An 18552-nucleotide genomic window follows, 5' to 3' on the forward strand; every position below is an offset into this window, starting at 1 on the left:
GAGTCATCTTCTTGTTATAAACAACTTTTGGTTAGATTTTTATCTACAGGGGCATTAAAACGCCTCTGTAAAAGAATGAGCTTGACTTACAGTCTTTCCATAAAAGCCTTTGCTGTTGTATAAATGACTCCCTGGAGTGTTTGCCACCTTCCTTCTCTTTTATGGGTGACAGTACTACTGTATAGGATCCATCTGAATAAAAGCCCAGCATAAGTTAGCATTATAAAATACTACTCTTTGTTCAGTGTACTTTAATTCTTAAAAAAAACCCAGAAGACCTCATCACCACAATCAGCATTTGCTGTGTCTCCCACTGATGCCTTAGGCTAAGTCTGAGCACCACATTGCAGAGCAATGAGTAACAACCATATTGTGATTTCATCACCACATTTTACTTGGGAGAAATGGCAACCATCAAAAAACAGTAATGTAAAATTTCCTCCACATCTCAAGCAAACATTTAAGTCTCTGTCATTTAGTTTCTGTGGAATCATACATTTAAAAATATTTTGCATTGCTGCTCATAAGGTATGAAAAATACTTATGCACGTGTACATAGTAAGATTGATTGTTGACTATTTCTTCTTGTTTCTGCGCAAAATTACAGTTGAACTGTAACATCATGGGTGAGTACTACTGCACAAATAATACCTAGGTCTTGACCTGTTCCCTAAAATCAGATTTCTCTAAAAAAACCCAACCAACCAAACAAATAAACAACCTGCGAGAGACATACAACCGAGAAGGACTTCAAGGGTCTTTCTAAATAATTGTATTAAAATAGACTCTTTGAACTCACGGTTTCTTTATTCTTCTGTCCATCACTCCTATTCCTGTTTATCATGAAGGGCTTTGAAAGATATAACAATATTGCCCACTGATGTACTGTTGAGTTCATATTTCATTCAAGGAAACAGTACAGAAAAGGACCTACTGAATCAGTAAAGAAATCTCATCTCATCCCATCCGCTTTTCCAAACCAAACCCACGTGTAATTTTAAGCTTCCAAGCCTCAGCACTGTAGCTTTGAAATAAGCATAATTTCCTTTCCTATCAGAAATAAAAAATAGGTTTGTTAAATAGGAAAACGTAAATTAAGGACCAAACCTTCTTCTGCAACTAAAACATTAGGACTGCAGCAGTGTACCCTTTTTCCCCTTTATGTTCCATTTTACAGCTCCATTCTGAGGTACAAACTAAACAGGATAAATTCTTTTATTTCCAGCTCTAATTACTCATTATTACACGCCTCTATCCTGCCAGTCTAGAGTTAGCTGAAACAAAGAGAGTCAGTCATGCTTAATTAATGCTTAGAAATGCTTCAGGGAGTTCTGGAATCATGCTGGAGTTCAAAGCTATGGGTTGATGTTACCTCTGATCAGTGCAATTGCGGAAGGCCACCAAAAGGGTGTAGTCCTGCACTCTTCCTTCATGTCACCCCACTCCATCCTGTAGATTGCACCCATCAAATGGCTACAGAGCTTCAGTGAATTGACCTAGTGAAAAAAAAAAATTATTTTTCTTCATGAGTGAGTTTTCTGCTGGATCAGGTCACTGAACTGACTTACCTTGTGACTGCATGAACACTAGACCTAATGCAGGAGAAACGAGGGACATACATGCAAGAGAAAGGGAACTGGCTCTTTCAGCAGCAGGCTGTTATTACCGCTGATTAGAGGTAATGTCAACCCATTCTCTGGATCATTTATGCATTAACAGAATCGGAGCAGGTGGCAGAAATCCAAGTTTCTTTCCAGAAAGCCCTGAGAAATCTGTACACTGTCACAAGGATACTCAATTTTTTTCTGCTAAAAATGTACTTCTGTATTTTCTGTAGGAGGACTGAGTAAGAATGGGTTCGCTGAGTACCATATGATTAATGTGATACGGTACTGAGCATGCAAAGGTGCTACCCCCTGCATAGCCGTTTTTCTTAAACATATTTCCAGCTTCACATGCAAATCATCACTTCCATTTGTTCCTGTTATTGTACCAAAACCAAATAAGGTTACCACAAAATGGAAATTATGTTAGATCTGCATTAAAAACAACACATTAGAAGTAGCAGTTGCAAAAGACAAATAAAGGTTTGTCAGCAGTCCCAAGCAGCGGGGAGGTTAAAGCAAGCATCTCTGCAAATCTCATCTAAAGTAGAGCTTAAAGTTTAGTTGGTGGAATTTCTGCAGAGGAAAGATTTTGATCCATAATGTCTAGAAAAAAAATGTATAATCATTTCTAGCTTCCTTCATAAAACAATGAAATGGTTAAATATCTAGTCTTCTGTCTTAACCCAAGGTAATGTATAGAACAGTAGGTCTTATGTGATGAAAGGTATTTTTAAAAATGTTTAAAAGATTATTTCAATTCATTGTATTCAATGGGAAATAACTATGTATGAAAGTTCAGTAGGGGTGAAATTAACCCATTTCTTCATACAGCCTTCACAAGCACCACACTATAGTTCTTATTTTAGCATGCGCCCTGCAGTACGAGTTTTAATTAAATGACAGCTCCTAGTTTCAAGCTAACAAGGTCAGGATCCAGCACACTGTCATGATTAGATCTTACATAATTTAAGTTACATTAACATCCAGCAAAAGTTGGTTTTTTTTTTTTTAATACAGTTCAGACTAGCCCATTTCTCAATAATCACCGCTCCCTTTTCACATTATTAATACATGAAGCATTTTTTCCTGTATTTTTGACTGAAGAAATCCTGCCCTGGGCTGTCCTGTACCAAGCGCTGCCTGACAGGGCTGAGGTCTGGGCACTGCTGGAAACCTGCAGCATGACCTGCTCGGAGGGGAAACAAGCCCTAACCTTCATCTGCCAACACTTAACCTGTGTCCTGAAGCACACGGGTTTAATATCGCTTCTAAATGTTCTTATCCTATCTAATGCAGCTGTGGATATTTTCATCATCCACATTCTACCACCCCCCTCCTTTTTTTTTCCCCAGTTCTTTTAAGTTTGAGAAGTTTTTTGTTATTAATACACAGATTACAGTATTATTTCAATGGTAAAATTGTAGTTTAATAAGAATAATGTCTGTCTTAAAATGAGGTTGAAAATGTGTTTTCTATTTTTTGAGATCTATTGTGATATTTTGGAGATCTAAAATTGTGATATTTCTGAAACATTTACTTCCATACTTCAATAATGTGCTCTGGTGTTTCTAGGTGTGTGTGATTAATACAGTCTTTGGTGGGTTTGCTTGATCCACCAAGAGTCTCAGGTTGTTCATGTGCAAAAAAAAAAAAAAAAACTTAGAAAAATGATGTGATTTTCTTTTATGTCTCTGTTCTGTCTTTTTTGGTGGACTTTTGTAGAATGGATGGATTATGTGTTTTTTGTCTGATGATTCTCTAGTAACATCCATTTATCTTGTACAAGTACTCTGGCCTCAATCCTACAGATGTACACATGCATTTAATTTTAAGATGGAGTAATCTTGGCTGAAAGGTCAACATATGCATACATCTTCTCAGGATTATGGATTAATAATGCACTTGCTATAAGAGACATCTGGAATCCACACTTCAATATATAGCCTATACAACACTTCTATATGATAATAAAGTTCAATCATCTGCAAGTAGGGAGACGTTAGAGAAAGATTACATGATTTTTCAAGATTCTGCAAACAGTTACTGGCAGATGCAGAAGTAGAAGCTCACTGCCTTAAATCCTAAGTTAGAACTTTATCCTCTCCTGCCTTTATCCACGTCATGATTCATTAAAATACGGATCTTTCTGGAGAGATGACCGGCAAGGCCCGCAAAGTTGAATTTTAATGTGTTTTATCTTTTGCATAATATTTAATACGTTTCATACAGCACCTAGAACATGACTGGTTAGGTATGCAAAGGGCAACTGGATGCTATGCGTGTTTCTGCTGGTAGAAGCAGACAGGAATAGTGAAGAGAAATGCCCTATTTTAAGAAAAGTTTCAGTCTCCGTTTAACTGATCTGAGAATTAAAGCCATGGAAAGACAGTTTGATGTTTAGTTCTGAGATTTGTACAGGTTAGATCAGAGTACTCCCGATTTTTGCTGGCCCAGGAGAGACAACAGTGAACAAGTGCCATAGTGAAGGTAGAAACACATTTATTCTCAACGTCCATCTCAAAAAATTGCAAAAAGCAAACCAGAGGAGCACTATCAAAGCCATCGGCCCCCAGCCCTGGGTTTAGGTACTCTTTGATGTCCCCTTTCTTGGGGGGTGCAGAGGGGAGGTAAAGGGTGTCGCTTCAGAGAGGAGCCATGCTTTGGAACCTGGAGGCTCTTCAAAACCTGCACTCTGACCCTGCTATTGCAATCAGATGGTCCCAGTATTTGCTCAGCATCAATTTAGAGTAGATGTGAACTGGTGTTCTAGACGTGAGACCCTCTCATAGCCTTAGGAACCCGCAGTATCGCTATACTTCAGATTTTTTGTATCAGCAGCTACTTCGTATGATTTTTACTTACTTCTTCATGCAATTTCTAACTACCTGTTGTACATGCATCTTACAAAGGCAGTTTTGCTTTATTTAGCACCAAATAATACATTATAGATAGCAGAACCTGTTCTCACAAGACAAACGTAGGTGCAGATCTCAGAGCATTTTGTGCACCAGCCCGTGGGTGCCTTCGGCAGGGCTGCCTTGCCGAGCCACTTGATGCACGCCTACTAGAGGAACGCAGCGAAGCCAAGCGTATGTAAAACAGAGTGCGTAACTACACAGCAATTAACCGCGAGTCCGTGCATTACAATATTATTTCCCCGTGTTCGCTACGTTCATCCGCCGCTCTTTAGAGGAGTCCTCCAAAACTGCCCCCGCGGTTAAAACGTGAGGCTGGGCAGCCGGCGCTGAACCCAATCCCTCCCTCCCCCCCGGCTTTAAGCAGAACCGCTCAACTTTTAGGGCAGGTCCCGGTGGGTGGCGGCTGGCACCCACTCAGGGACCGTCCGCGCCTTTGTCGTGCCCCCCCCCTCCCCCCTCCGCGGGGCGCCGCGCTGCCCCGCCGCCGCTCGCCGCTCAGCGCCTGCGTGCCGCGCCCGCCGCGCACTCGTGACCGAACACCCCCCCGGCGGGGCCGGCGGCCAGCCCGGCGCCGGTACCGCGCCGCTGCCCCCGGACACCCCCCCCGGCACTGTTTACGTTCCGGGCACTGCGACGCCTGCGCCCCCGCTCCACACGCAGTGCCTGAAAATGGTTCCTTAGGACTTTGCAAAAGGCATCGCCGCCGCCCCCCCCCCCTCCCCTCCCCCCCAAAAAAGTGCTGGTGCAAAATTGCAAAACTTTAGAGAGACCTGGATGGCTTTTGTTTTTCCTCCTCCCCATTTGGGCCAAAAATGCAGGACAGGAACTGTTGACAATTAAGTGATGAAACTCTCCAAAAAAATGGAGGCAGAGAAAGACTCTGGAAGAAGATTGGTGTGTAGCTGGCTTCTGTCTATTTCCTATTTGTGCCTTTTAATTGATTTTGCTTAATTGTTTGCAAAGGGAGAAATGCATGTACGACGTAGGCAGCAGAGCGACTTAGTTTGCAAGAGAGCCGCTTAGGCACTGGGGAAGGGGGTGGAATTTAACCGAGGGGAAGGAGAGGGTGGGACGATAATATATTTTTTTTTCTCCTGTGGGTAAGGGTTTGTGCTGATCCACCGCGCGTGTCCGCAGGGCCGGCTACCGGGGCGGATTTGCAGGGAGAGATCTGCCGGGAGAGGGGCAGAGCCGCCGGCGGCAGCTGGTGCATCGGCCTCCCCCCCCCACCCTCCCCGCACCGGGGGACCTACCTTTGTGCGCGGCCGGCTGTCCCCCGCTGCCGGCGGCCGGGCAGTGCCGGGGGACCCCGCCACCTCCAGCCCCGGCTCCGCGCCCGCCGCAACTTCCCCGGGGGAGCGGCACCGGCCTCCGCCGGGCCTACCCCGCACCCCCCCCCCCGCCTTGCATTTAACTCGTTCCTGCCCCTCGCCCGCGGACCCCCCTCGCTTTCGGCGCTGTGGGAGCGCGCAGGCTCCGGCGGCGGAGCGGCGTGCGGGGCGCCGGGAGGAGCGGGGTGGGGGCTGCGCATCCATCGCGGCGTTACATAAAGCCATCTGTTTTTTAAATCGCGGCTTCCGGTGTGACTATGGAAACACTCGGATTATGTAAATACCGAAACCTGGATGCTGTGCGTCAGATTAAACGATTCGCCCCCCCCCCCTTCCCTTCCCCAGGGAATTATCTTGTATTCACGTGCAAAAAAAAAAATAATAATAATAAAAATGATCCGGTTGCTAACGAGCATTGGCCGCCGTTCACGTTTTTTTACGGGATTGCCAAGCACATCGGTGCTGTAGCTTGGGAATTTTCGGCGAGTTCCGCCTGTCTCCTGCTCGCCTTTAAACGCCGGCTTCTGCACAGCAGCCCAAGTTGTAGTTTTCCCGCAGCCAAACACCTGTTATTCTTGTCTAGTTCCGTGTCACGGGATGGAAAAGGTTGTGCATGCAGCTGTGTCGTAGCTTGTTTGGCTTCAGGTTTTGTTCATTTTGTGTCTTGCCATCTTAATTATTTCCCCCAGAATCTGTTTATCAAATCGTCCCGCACGATCCATGCGCTTTCCTCCCCACCGACCCCGATTTTTTTTTTTTTTTTCCCGGACAATGTGGTTTTTTGTTTTGTTTTCTAGCGATCTATTGGCAGAAGGCGATACGATGAGAACGAGGACCTCTCGGACGTGGAGGAAATTGTCAGCATCAGGAGTTTCAATTTGGAAGAGAAATTAAAGAGTAAAATGTACCACGGGGATTTCGTGCATGCCATGGACGGGAAAGGTAACTGCCCGGGGGCGGGGGGGGCCCGGCCGCCCAGCCCGGCCTCGCTGCGCTGCCGCAGCCTCCACGTGTAGCTCCGCGCCCGGGTTCGTATTTCGCGCCCGCGTCCCCCTGCCCGGGGATCCGGTGACGACGCCGGGCCGAGCGGCGGGGGAGGCGGGGGGGCGGCTGCTGCAGCGGGGCCCTGCAGCCCGCACCGCCGCGGGGGGCTGCCCCGGCCCTCCCCCCCCGCAGCCGGAGGGCAGCTTTTGCCCCGACACGGTGCTTGGGAGGCGGCTGGTGATAAATGGCAGCGCCTTGCGCTCCCCCCACCGCCGACGTGCCCCGCTGCCCTGACCCCGGCGCACCCCCGGGATGTTCAGGAGTTAGGTCCTGGCAAAGGGGAGGCAGAAACCCCAGCCCCCACTCAGCCGGAGGTGATTCCTGCTCCCCCTCTTGAAGCCAGGACCCCTTTTGCAAAAGGATGCAACTGATGAGCCTGTGCGCCAGGGTCGGAGGCTTGAAAGTCAGTAACTTCTTTGTGTTTCTATCATATATTGCATTACAACGCTCCCCTCCCCGAAGTTATTTGATTTGCTGAGGTGATTTAAATTACGAAGTGGTAAGCAAAGCCAGACAGCCCAGCTCTGCAGCACGGTTGCCTGGCAGGAAGGAAAATGGGAGAGGTTTGCCCGGGAATCAAACGGGCCGGGGGGGTTTGCAAGTCACCTTTATTTACTGCAGCATTGTTGAAACGGATCCCGAATCCCAGATGGCTATCGCCAGAACCCGGCCTCGTTGAGGACTCCCTGTTTAAGCCGGCTTTCCCAGGAAAGAGTAGTTTTGGCTGTAATCCTCCTGAAATGGCTATAACTATGGAGCCGCTAATCTAGTTTAGAAAATTTCCTTTTCTCCCCTCGGCTTAGTTTTGCATGAGCATTTTAAGCTCCTTTTAGAAAAGTTAATGTGGTGGAGAAATTAAATACCTATCTTATTTAGGAAGGTATTTGTTTAGGAGATAAGCTCAACCCTGACCCCTCTTCCTCCAAACAAAACACAAACACCTATTTTTTAGCTGGAAAATGTTAATTAATTTTCCAGAAAATGATTGCATTCTACCCTCATCTTCCAAATACTCCAGTGGTTGCCATTGCTACATGCTAACTATAACAGAATCCACAGCTCAACAGCTCTAAAATCTTTGGGTAGCTTTCTCCTTTCTAGGGAACTTGAAAATAAATGAGTGTCTTTTGTTATTTTGTTGTGGTCTGTGTCTGCTTTGTTCACCCCCACAAGGGATTTAAATGCTTTGTTGGGGCATTACGAAGAAAGGGTCTGCTTTCCTATTTGCTCTGGTTTTTATTTTTACTACTGGTTTATTTTTTCTATAAATCTAAGAGTTGAATTGAATCTAGGCAAAACAATGACAGTGGTTAGTAAGAATAAAAATGTCAGTTTATATGAACACATGGAATTGGTTGAGCGATATATTTATTTATTTTTATTTCCCATGTCCTTGTTTTTATTTTTAATGATAGCTCTTCTTTGATTTTTGTTTTTGCTAGGAATGTGGGTTGGAGGTTTTCCTCGAGATGCTGCAAGGCAGTGGTGTGATTTTTGGCTGGAATGCAGTTTGTCATAGCTACTTGTTCCCTAGTCTGCTAGGCTGCATATCTGCCTCTGCTTCTCCTACTGATATTATTCTTCATGTTTGTTGACTTTCTGTCTTGGATGAGAGCCTCCTTAAAAATATATCTGTGGTTTCTTTATTTGCTTACGTAAAGCCAGAACAGTTTTATTGGGAATACCTATGAGAAATGAAGATTTCTCTAGTATAGAAGTATTTATCTGGTAACCTTAGTTAATTGGACTATTCATTACACTTATTTTGAGACTAGTAGCAATAAAGTTTCTGTAAGTTTAATGCTTTTGTAAATGGGTAATTACTGTGCTCTGATTTGGTAACTTTAAGTAGGAATATTATATCCCTACTTGTCATAATTACTAACTGAATACAGCAAGGAAAAAGTTGTAAAAATAGAGGGAAATACGTCCGCAGGCAGGGGAGCTTAGCCTCTGCTTCCCCTGTTTCTTTCAGTATGGGTTTTTATAGCAGACAAACATCACCAATCTAAGCTCGAGTCTGAGGTTCTCATGCTCTCCCAGGAAGCATGTACATTGCTGGCTGAATCTTTGAGAAGTTAAACTACTTGTGTGTACCTCAATATAATACATGAAGTATGTAGTGTATTTGGCAGCGTGTAGTGTATTTTGTAGTGCTGAAGAGTCAAACAGTGTTTCCCAGTTTAAGGTAGGGTATGGATGCTATATAAAAGTCATTTTTCCCTGTAAGAAAGGCGGAATAGCAGAACCATAGAAACAGTATGTGGCGACTGCAGGGATTCCTCTTCTCTCTGTGGCAGAAGGCTCCAAATGGAGTGTGAGGTTTTGTAGGCACGGCTCACCCAAATCGCTGCCTTGTAACTTTCTCTCTAATCCCCAAATCACTGCTATTGTATCAGACCACTGCATAAAGAAATCCCCAGGAAAGGCCAGTTCTGTGTAATCCTCAGAGTGATGCAACAAGGTGATACTGGTCAGTGTTAACATAACAAACTTACGTTTAATTTTCAGTTTGCTTGTGTGTTAGACTGTGACTCCCACACAAAAACTATTCATTTTTCACTGTCTTCCTGAGTGCCAGGAGCTGTATAAGATTTCTGTCTATCAGCTCCTGCAGTTACATTTCTGATTAATTAATAATAATAATAATAAAAAAAGTACTCTGTTGAAAGTAACAGTAACCCTCACATAAAAAGAAAATGATGTGTTCACAAAATCAGGGCTTTCTGCTGTACTCAGATAACGCTCGCAAGAAAACATCTTTTTTCCTAAGTAGAAATGTATAGCTTAAAATGTATAAAGTGTGAACTTAAACACACAGTTTAAACTACTCATTTGCCCAAAAGTAGTAGGCTGATGTGCAGTAATTTAGTTAGGATTATCTTTTAACTGTTAATATGGTATTTCATTACAGCCTGTGTGTTTCAACCCAGACCTTAATTGACAAACTCTGACTGGATTCTATTTTGTGTGCATCAGTGAACAGGAAAAATAGAGAGCAGCTGGGAGAGCATTGTCTGTCATTTGGTTTCCGGTTTGGACCTAAAATATGCATTCTCTTTATATTTTTGTTTAAGTGATAGTGGAGTTCTTTGGTGAGAAAAGGGGAATGGGGAGCATTTTGAGAAAATGTGATGTGAGGTGCTAAAGCCATTGTAATTGATTTTGGATTTTTTTTATTCATTATTCAAACAGATTTTACTTTTGAGTATGTGCAAAGAGAAGCTCTCAGAGTTCCCCTTATCTTCAGAAATAAGGATGGACTGGGAATTAAGTAAGTTACAACCAAATCTTCATGATTAATAAATGCTTTTATAAAATAACCATTATGCTTTCCACTTGTATGTGATATATCTTTTGATGATCTCAAAATGTATTGCAATTAGTAAGACTGTCAGCACCCTTGAGAAGAGGAATGATTATTTTGTGCTTATAAGCAAGCAGATAATGAGGTCTGTAAAAGTTAAGTGCGTACAGCATGGTACTACATAATCAAAAATAAGTCAGTGATGAAAGTTAGGAATAAAATTCAAAGATTCTTGCATCCAATCCATGCTGTCACGACAGAACAACCTCCCTTCAATTTTTGACTTCTCAATTGTTTTCTGTGTTACAGGTGGAATGCCTAATGATGCCTGTTGTTTTCCATTATAATTGTATCTCTTCAGAATGTTATAGCTTTGTAAATATTTAATAATGTCTAGTTAAAATGTGGTATTATTAGAGTCTTTTTGAGGTTGCATTTTGTTAATATCCAGTCATAAAGGATTTGGTATTTTAATAAGAGAATCCTGCAAGTTTCTTTATAAAAGTGACAGTGTCTAAGAGAGAAATATTAAAATTATATACTTTATCAGCCACATAATCCATAGTTTAGATAAATGTTCCTTGATACTTTTGGAAATTAGGACTGTGTAACTGATTATGTCTGAAAGACGGGAAAATTATTCTGAAAGCATAATTACTTTGCTCAGTTTCAGCTGGAACACCTTGAAGTTTAGGGAACTGAAGAGTCCCGATTATTTAATTAAAAAGAATCAAGCCACCCCAACATAACTTAAGGAGAGAAAGAGAACAAAGTGTTTGGGGTATTTGACAGGCATATGTCCTTTTACTATAAGAGCGAACAGGAGCTGCTGTGATGCTTCTCATGATGTAGTAAAAGAGTTTTATATGTTGAACTCTGAACAAGAAGCGCTTAACAGGTACTCAGTAGTAATTACAGTAATGTTTATTTTGTTGTACCATTATGTTGTACTGGGATATCTTTTTCTTTGGTTATTAAGCCCAGCTGTTTCTCTATGTAGTCCTGGATGCACAGTTTAGTTTCTTGTTAAAAAAAGTAATGCAAACACCAAGATGCCATCTTTTTATTTGTTTGTGCAAAGCCTTTCCTAGCTTGTATCCTAATTTTCTGATGAAAACGTGCACGTATTCTGTAATGTTTTAGAAGACAGGTAGAAAACCTAGCTGTTAAGTGAGAAAGGCTGGTCACTTCTTACAGTTTCTAAACAGTTCTATGCTCCTATTTGGTGTCATAGAAAAATAACCTTTTTTCTGTTGTATTATTTGAGAGAAGGTGTGGTCAGGTGGAAAGCATTGATCCTTAAAGTTTGTGAAGAAGAGGGGATACAAAAGCACCTGTTTTGATATTCCTGAAGTCTACAAACTTCCATATAACCTTCATATGAAAACCTGAGAAGCAGAGAGAAGTCTTCCATGTTTATAGCTTAATTATGCTCACCTGCAGAAGCCACCTCCTTATTCTTAGCTTATATATTACATGACTATAGTATCATCTTTCCTGATGAGTCATTTTCTTGTTTATCTTCTCAGCTGAGTTTTCTTAATGTAAAGTACCGTTTGTTCTACGTTCACTCATGACACTGTTGGCCAGCCTAGTTCCTAGAGAGCCAATGACATCTCCACTGAGTGCTTGTCCCAATGTACATTTACACTGTGTGTGTATATGTAACCATCACCTGAAGCTGAATTGTTTTTGCTTCAGCAGGAGCTTTATTATTTACAGAAAATTCCTGCTCCCTGAAGGGTTGTGCTCTCCACTCTACTCACCCAACTTGGGATCCCAGTTCCTTGCTTCCTCTCAGCCTCCACACACAGGAGCTTTCCCTCCTAGAATAATTTTTTCTGCTGCATTAGAGCCTCTGTTTTTCTGACCCTCCTTTTGGCTTCTCTGCTCAACTTGGCAGGGAGTTTTTTCGCTGAAGGTTGTTGCTACTTTTTTGTTCAGTTTATTTCTTCAAGAGATGCTTCTCTTGGAGGAGTCAACTGAAGAACATATCTACTGTGGAAAATGGTGGAAAATCATCTGAGACAACTGCTCTCTATATATGCATTGGTTTTGAACTGCTGCTTCTAAAGGGCAAGTGATAAAAGCCTCAAGAATTTCTTCTGGAAGAAGCCATCAGCTCTTCTGTGAAACTGGGGAATGTTTAGGAGCCAGCGATACTACTGTACTTTCCCAGCAGCCAGATCTTCCTCCAGTGCATGAGGAAGTTCACAAATTCTGTCATGGTTTAACCCCAGCCGGCAACTCAGCCCCACACAGCCGCTGGCTCACTCCCCCGCCAGTGGGATGGGGGAGAGAATCAGAAGAGTAAAAGTGAGAAAACTCATGGGTTGAGATAAAGACAGTTTAATAGGGAAAGCCAAAGCCGCGCACACAAGCAAAGCAAAACAAGGAGTTCATTCACCACTGCCCATGGGCAGGCGGGTGTTCAGCCATCTCCAGGACAGCAGGGCTCCATCATGTGTAATGGTGACTTGGGAAGACAAACGCCATCACTTAAAATGTCCCCCCCTTCCTTCTTCTTCCCCAGCTGTATGTGCTGAGCATGAGGCCATATGGTGTGGGATAGCCCTTTGGGCAGTTGGGGTCAGCTCTCCCGGCTGTGTCCCCTCCCAACTTCTTCTGCACCTGGCAGAGCATGGGAAGCTGAAAAGTCCTTGATTTAGCGTACGCACTACTTAGCAACAACTAAAACATCTCTGTATTATCAGCACTGTTTTCAGCACAAATCCAAAACACAGCCCCATACTGGCTACTATAAAGAAAATTAACTCTATCTCAGCTGAAACCAGGACAACAGTACAAGAAGAAAACTGGGGAGATGTTTCAGCTCCTACTGTGCCAACAGTACCTGTTCAGCTAAATGCTCTATCAGTGGAGTAGTGTGGCAGTGGGTGCTCATCCTGCAGACACAGACATTACTGGGCTTCAGATCCTCAGCTGCAAATGGCTGGGCATTATCAGAGATGGATGACGAGCATCCCAGCCTGGGACCAGTGTTTCCTATGGCTGCCTGTACCAGTGGTGCCTCCAGAACTCAGGCAACTCATGCTGCCTGATGTGCTGTAGATGTTGTACAAGATCCTTCACAAAGATACCTTGTTTCTTGGTGTCCGTAACCACAAGATTAAATATCTGTTTCTTCTTGATAGCTCATTATTCAAGATTCTGTAAGGAGGCAATTGGACCTTTCAACAGTCAACACTCAACAGACATTTCAACACTCAAATCTCAGCTCACACATCATCATTGGCTTCCCTATTGTTCCTGCACCCGAAACCTGGAGAGCTGCCACCTGGCACTCCCCTCTACTTTCGGTTAGCTGTATGCTTTCACTGAAGCCTCCCGGTATGATCTAGCCTTTGCAGAGTGGTGTTTGGTCTTTCTTGATCCAGGAGTTCAGAGACTCCTCAAGCTAACGGGATCCTGTAAAGAGTAATCTATAATTTTTGTGTCATATGTTGGCTTGTTTTTCTTCAAGATGTGTTGTTTTTAGATGCATTCGCAGTCAGCCTTCCTATTCCTCTTCCTTCCTGGAAGCCACCAGTAATGTTTGTTAAGACCTTGAAGAAGGGAGGGCTTTGGTTGTGTACTTGCCCCTTCTGTGGTTATACGCCATGTGTACAGACAGGCCAGGTTATAGATGTACTTCTGTGTTTTGCTGAGGCCAAAAAAAGACCTGGCCTCAAATGCTTATGTGTATGCACACATACACAGCATGAATCCACGTATAGATGACCACGCCTCAAAGACCATTGGAAATCTGGTACCTTTCTTTGTAAGCGTTACCAAAGCAGTCAAATAAATAGCAGTTTTGGAACATGCACTGGAAGTGAAGAAGTAGCAGGACTGAATGCTGCATGCCTGCATTTTCAGTTGGAGTTCTGCAGCTCTGGCAGTTAGGGTAATGCATCTTTTGAATTCTGAACTGGATTGCGAAGAGGTGGAAGAGGAGTAAATGCTAATCCAGAGCAAGATCTTTGGAGTCACTTACCCGACTCTCTGTCACTCACTAATGCTTTGGATAGTGAAGGAGAAATATGTGTTTCAGTTTGCTGTGATAAGCTTAAAATAGTCTCAGCAGCCAGGCTTGACTAGCCAGCTTGTCAGTTTCCTACCGACTGCTGGTATCATTCTAATACTGTTCTGACATCTTTCCTCCTTTCTAGGGCTGTTTCCCTTTCTCCCTTTTGCGAACCATCCACACATCATGTGCAACTTCTTCCTCTAGCTGGAATTCACTGTCAGAGAAGAGAGTAAAAATACTGAAGCTTTTTATTTCTTTTGAGGATATTCTTGGTGAATTAGTATGCTGACAAAAGTAAGAGCAAATTTTATCTGATATGTGAGCTTTGGATGGTTCCTGCATGGAATCAGTTGAATTCTCCATTTCACAGTTAGTTGGATGAATTGTTTTTATATTTCCTTTCTCTGCTGAATCATTGAATACTTACTGCTCTGGGGGATTAAAATACTAGAATGTGTAGATCAGTAATCTCTTATAGGACATTCAACATTCTAATATTTTTTAGTTAAATGAGCATGACTTACTAATTTGAAATGATGTTGTAAAGGAATTGTACACACTTGGGCATAAATGTCACTAGACTGAGAGAAGGTTAGAAACACAGTTTATGTGTATTTTAAATGACAGAAATGAAATGTATGAGCAAACTTTCCTATTTGGCACTCTGCAGGATAACATGATTTAATTTTATTTACATTTCCACTTCTTACATCTATCTATCAAAAGCAGCTGGCATGCAATATATGAGTTTTGTGGATGTGTAGATACATAAATGCTGTGTGCATTGTATTCCAGCAAGATCAACATAGTATTGACTCCTGCCTAACTGATCTGAAACATTGAGAACCTTTAGTCTCATAATCCTGACATTTACTGCTTGAAATAATGAGTGTCATAGTCTGCCATCTTCCATCACTAGGGCGAGACTGGACAGTTTGCCTTTGGATCCAAGTAATTTGCTGATGAAACTTGGGAACCTTATGTTCCACTTCAGGCTCTGGAGGAAATTATGCTTTACTGGGTCTTTTCTAGCGCTACTGTCTCTTGTCCGTGGAGGCTGTGTGTATCGTGATATGGTAGATTAGGTGATCTGCATATATGTAGGGTGACTTTTGAGATACAGTGGTCTGTAAAATATATGATATAAGATGATTTTTAGACTTCTGACATTTTTAATAGCTGATGATAAGTGCTTCCACTTCTGTTTGCTGTTAAGCAGTCAGCTTGCATGTCTGGGCCTGGCAGATGTACAAAGCATAGCTGAACAGTTTGGTTACTATACTTGGAGGTACTCCGAAATTACAAGGAATGAGATGAATGAGGAAAAATTATTATAATGATACTTTGAAAATTGCTTTCCTGTATATTTCTGACCATCATGAGGTGTTACTTGTATGGCTAGAAGCAGGAAGGTCCACCTGTGATCTCTTAGCAGAAGAGGAGCTGTTTTTCTCGGAGGGTTGTTTGGCTGTTTCCAGGATTGTAACTTGTAGAGAGAATGCCGTTTGGAGAGATGTTGTCTCTTTTATCTGAACAGCGGTCATCTTGCATTGTATTGTGGTTAATCAGATATGTATGCTAGCCAGAGCTCACCCTTGTTAGGACTTGAATAGGAGATTTCTCTAGCAAATCTTTAAATATTTACTAAAATGCAAGTTTGCACCAGTGCACGCTAAGGTGTTTGCATTTCTTTTCTGTTTGAGGCAACATGACTTGTATATAACAGAACACTGAAAATCTCAAATGTAGTCCGTCATATTTTGGTGTTAAGTCAAATCACCCCTCTATACTATTCTTCACCTATTTTTTATGATACATGAAATCTTTGGAAGCATTCATAGTGTTTTCACGCAATATGCATTTGCCTGAAAATTGCATAACAGTGAGGAAAAAAAAAATCTCTGCTCAGTTCTTGCGTTGTTGGTGTTCTGGATTTATATGCAGAAAAACAAATGAACCAACACTTACTGATTAGTTTAGGACTGGTGACATTCAAGAAGATTTTTTTTTTTGGCCATCATAGCACTGTAGCAAACCAGCCCTAACTGTATAAGAGTGAGTGTGGCAGTTGTGCTGGGTGGGGCTGGAGACGAAGAAGGGCAGTCATTTACAGTCTCAGCAGCCAGCAGAATGGGTTTGAATTAAAGCTGGACCTCCCAAGGCAACCCAACTACAAAATGGGTTCTTGTACTTGAAACCTGCTGTGTTCAAGCCTGAAATTCTTCCCGTGGTGTACTCTTTCTCTAATGTATCATATATCCTGACACTGCAGAGAAAAACCAAGGATATGCCAGGTGTGCTCTCCAAAGAGCTAAACATGCAATTTTATTGTTAGGGAGGATTGTACTCTTCCAGTCTGAGTAACGTTATTGCTGCTGGAGCTCTTGGAAAGACTGGATTTGCTTGTATGCATGTGGGTTAGGGTTGTTATCTATCTCGGTTGTTGATTTTTATTTTGATTTCTACAAATGTGAAAAAGATTACCCATCTAATTGTTCTATGTGTCTGACATAAAATATAGGCAAGCTGTGGCATTTGAAGATAAGCCTTGCATGTTGCCCACAAATAGTTCCTCCTTCCCCTACTTCTGACTTTCTAGTGCTTGGAAAAAAAGATGAGCTCTGAATGAACCCTGAAGGTCAGTAGATTCAGGCTGTTTCATTCCAGCGAGGGAGTGAATTCCAAAGCTGTGGGGCCCTTGCAGTTAAATGCAAAGATGTGAGGGTTGGCGGAGAACTAACAAAAGATATTGTGCAGCCTCCGCATCCCACCAGAGGAAGGTGATAAGGGTAAAAGAAAGGGGACAAACAGAATTTGGCAAATAGTTCTCAAGATATATGCATGACAGTAAATGCATTTTTCAACTTTACCTTTCAGTGTTTTCTCAATAGTAAAAACTATTGCTCTAAAAGTTTGCCTATGGGCTGGATCGTTCTGATTTCTAACTGAATTATGTCAAAAGTCCTTTATGACCAGAAGCAAGTTGTTTATCTTCAACCCAGGGCAGTACAAGTCGGACAGAGCACCTCGCTGGCAGGTCCCACAGGGCTGTTTTTCATTACAATTCCTTAGTCAGTTTTTGTGCAATGTGCAGTATGAAATACTGTCATTGAGGTGAAGTCAATCAGCTTTAAAACCCCACTACTGTTATTTTTTCTTTTTCCGTCCAGTCTGAAATTCCATGTTTCAGAATTTTACTCTCTCCTGACACATAAAACTCATGCATTTGATGTACTAGGCTAGTGTATAATTACATTAAACCCTAAAACATTGCCTGTGTTAGAAGTGATCATATAAATGCATCAACATCAGTGAACCAATTATGCTACCATTTAATTTAGCTCTGAATTAGCCCAAATTGAATTGAATAACAATTTCCCTACCCACCAAATACAGCCAGGTTGTCTTCTGCCAGACAAGGAGGTTTGGAATAGTCGTTAAAACAAAGGGACTTTAATTCATTATTTTTTATATTTTATTTCCAAGCAGTGAATCCAACGTATGATGATGTGACTTTGAACAAATTGGTTTACTGCTCTATGCCTCGGTTTGTATCCACTGGCAAATGTGATAACGCTCACCTCGGGGAATATACATGAGGCACCACCAGTTGCAAAGTGCTGTGAATTGCTTAGCAGGAACAAGCTATAGAGGTTTAGGATTTTATTGAAATCACCTCCAGCCCCTTCCCTTCCCTCCCACTCCAGTGCTGCTAGAGAGCGCTTGAAAAGACACCTTTTCTCCTCTTTCATTAGGAGTAGAGAAACTTTTGTACACTTGCCAATGCAAAGATGTTATGTATGTCATTAAAACTTGCACTGTCCACACTTCAGAGAGGCTTTGCTCGATTCCACCTACTGCATTATGGACAAAGAGCACTATACATTTATTTCTCTTTTATTATGGTAACAAAAGTGTACCCATACTTATCTTGACGGTATTTAACGTTGCTTTCTTTGCTAATTATAGAATGCCTGACCCGGATTTCACCGTCAGAGATGTGAAGCTATTAGTGGGTAAGTTATTTTGAATGCACTGGATTAACTCTATACAGAACAGAATTGCTTTGAAATACTTGTCCAGTTGTGTTTGTAGACATTTGTGGTAACTCTCAGAATCTGGGAGAAGGCATGGAGAAGCAATTTGTAAATTAAAAAGGCTGGGAGAACCCTAATTAGTAGTTGTGCTGACCGGACTCTGATCTCATGCTGGATAATTGGCCATTTGAAAGAGAGTGAATGCTTTTGCTCTTAACAGGTGTCCTACATACAGTTTTGTGATCCTGGAAAGCGTCAGCTCTATTGATCGAGTTCCT

General features: G+C 42.3%; 1 protein-coding gene across 8 annotated transcripts in view; it reads left to right on the forward strand.

Moving 5' to 3' along the window:
- Nucleotides 1-18552, forward strand: part of KDM2B (lysine demethylase 2B) — a 130237-nt gene that overhangs the window by 1320 nt on the left and 110365 nt on the right. For 4 of the 8 annotated variants that reach the window (XM_072880315.1, XM_072880319.1, XM_072880316.1 and 1 more), the window contains exons 1-4: nucleotides 5272-5419; nucleotides 6654-6798; nucleotides 10096-10174; nucleotides 18207-18253. In XM_072880315.1, the coding sequence (XP_072736416.1) occupies nucleotides 5369-5419; nucleotides 6654-6798; nucleotides 10096-10174; nucleotides 18207-18253 (322 nt within the window). In that variant the 5' untranslated portion in view covers nucleotides 5272-5368. Of the gene's footprint in view, nucleotides 1-5271; nucleotides 5420-6653; nucleotides 6799-10095; nucleotides 10175-18206; nucleotides 18254-18552 lie in introns of those variants that run through there. The other 4 variants (XM_072880318.1, XM_072880321.1, XM_072880317.1 and 1 more) reach the window with 3 other exon arrangements.

Source organism: Ciconia boyciana, chromosome 15 (genome assembly GCF_034638445.1).
Source record: "Ciconia boyciana chromosome 15, ASM3463844v1, whole genome shotgun sequence".
NCBI lineage: Eukaryota > Metazoa > Chordata > Aves > Ciconiiformes > Ciconiidae > Ciconia > Ciconia boyciana.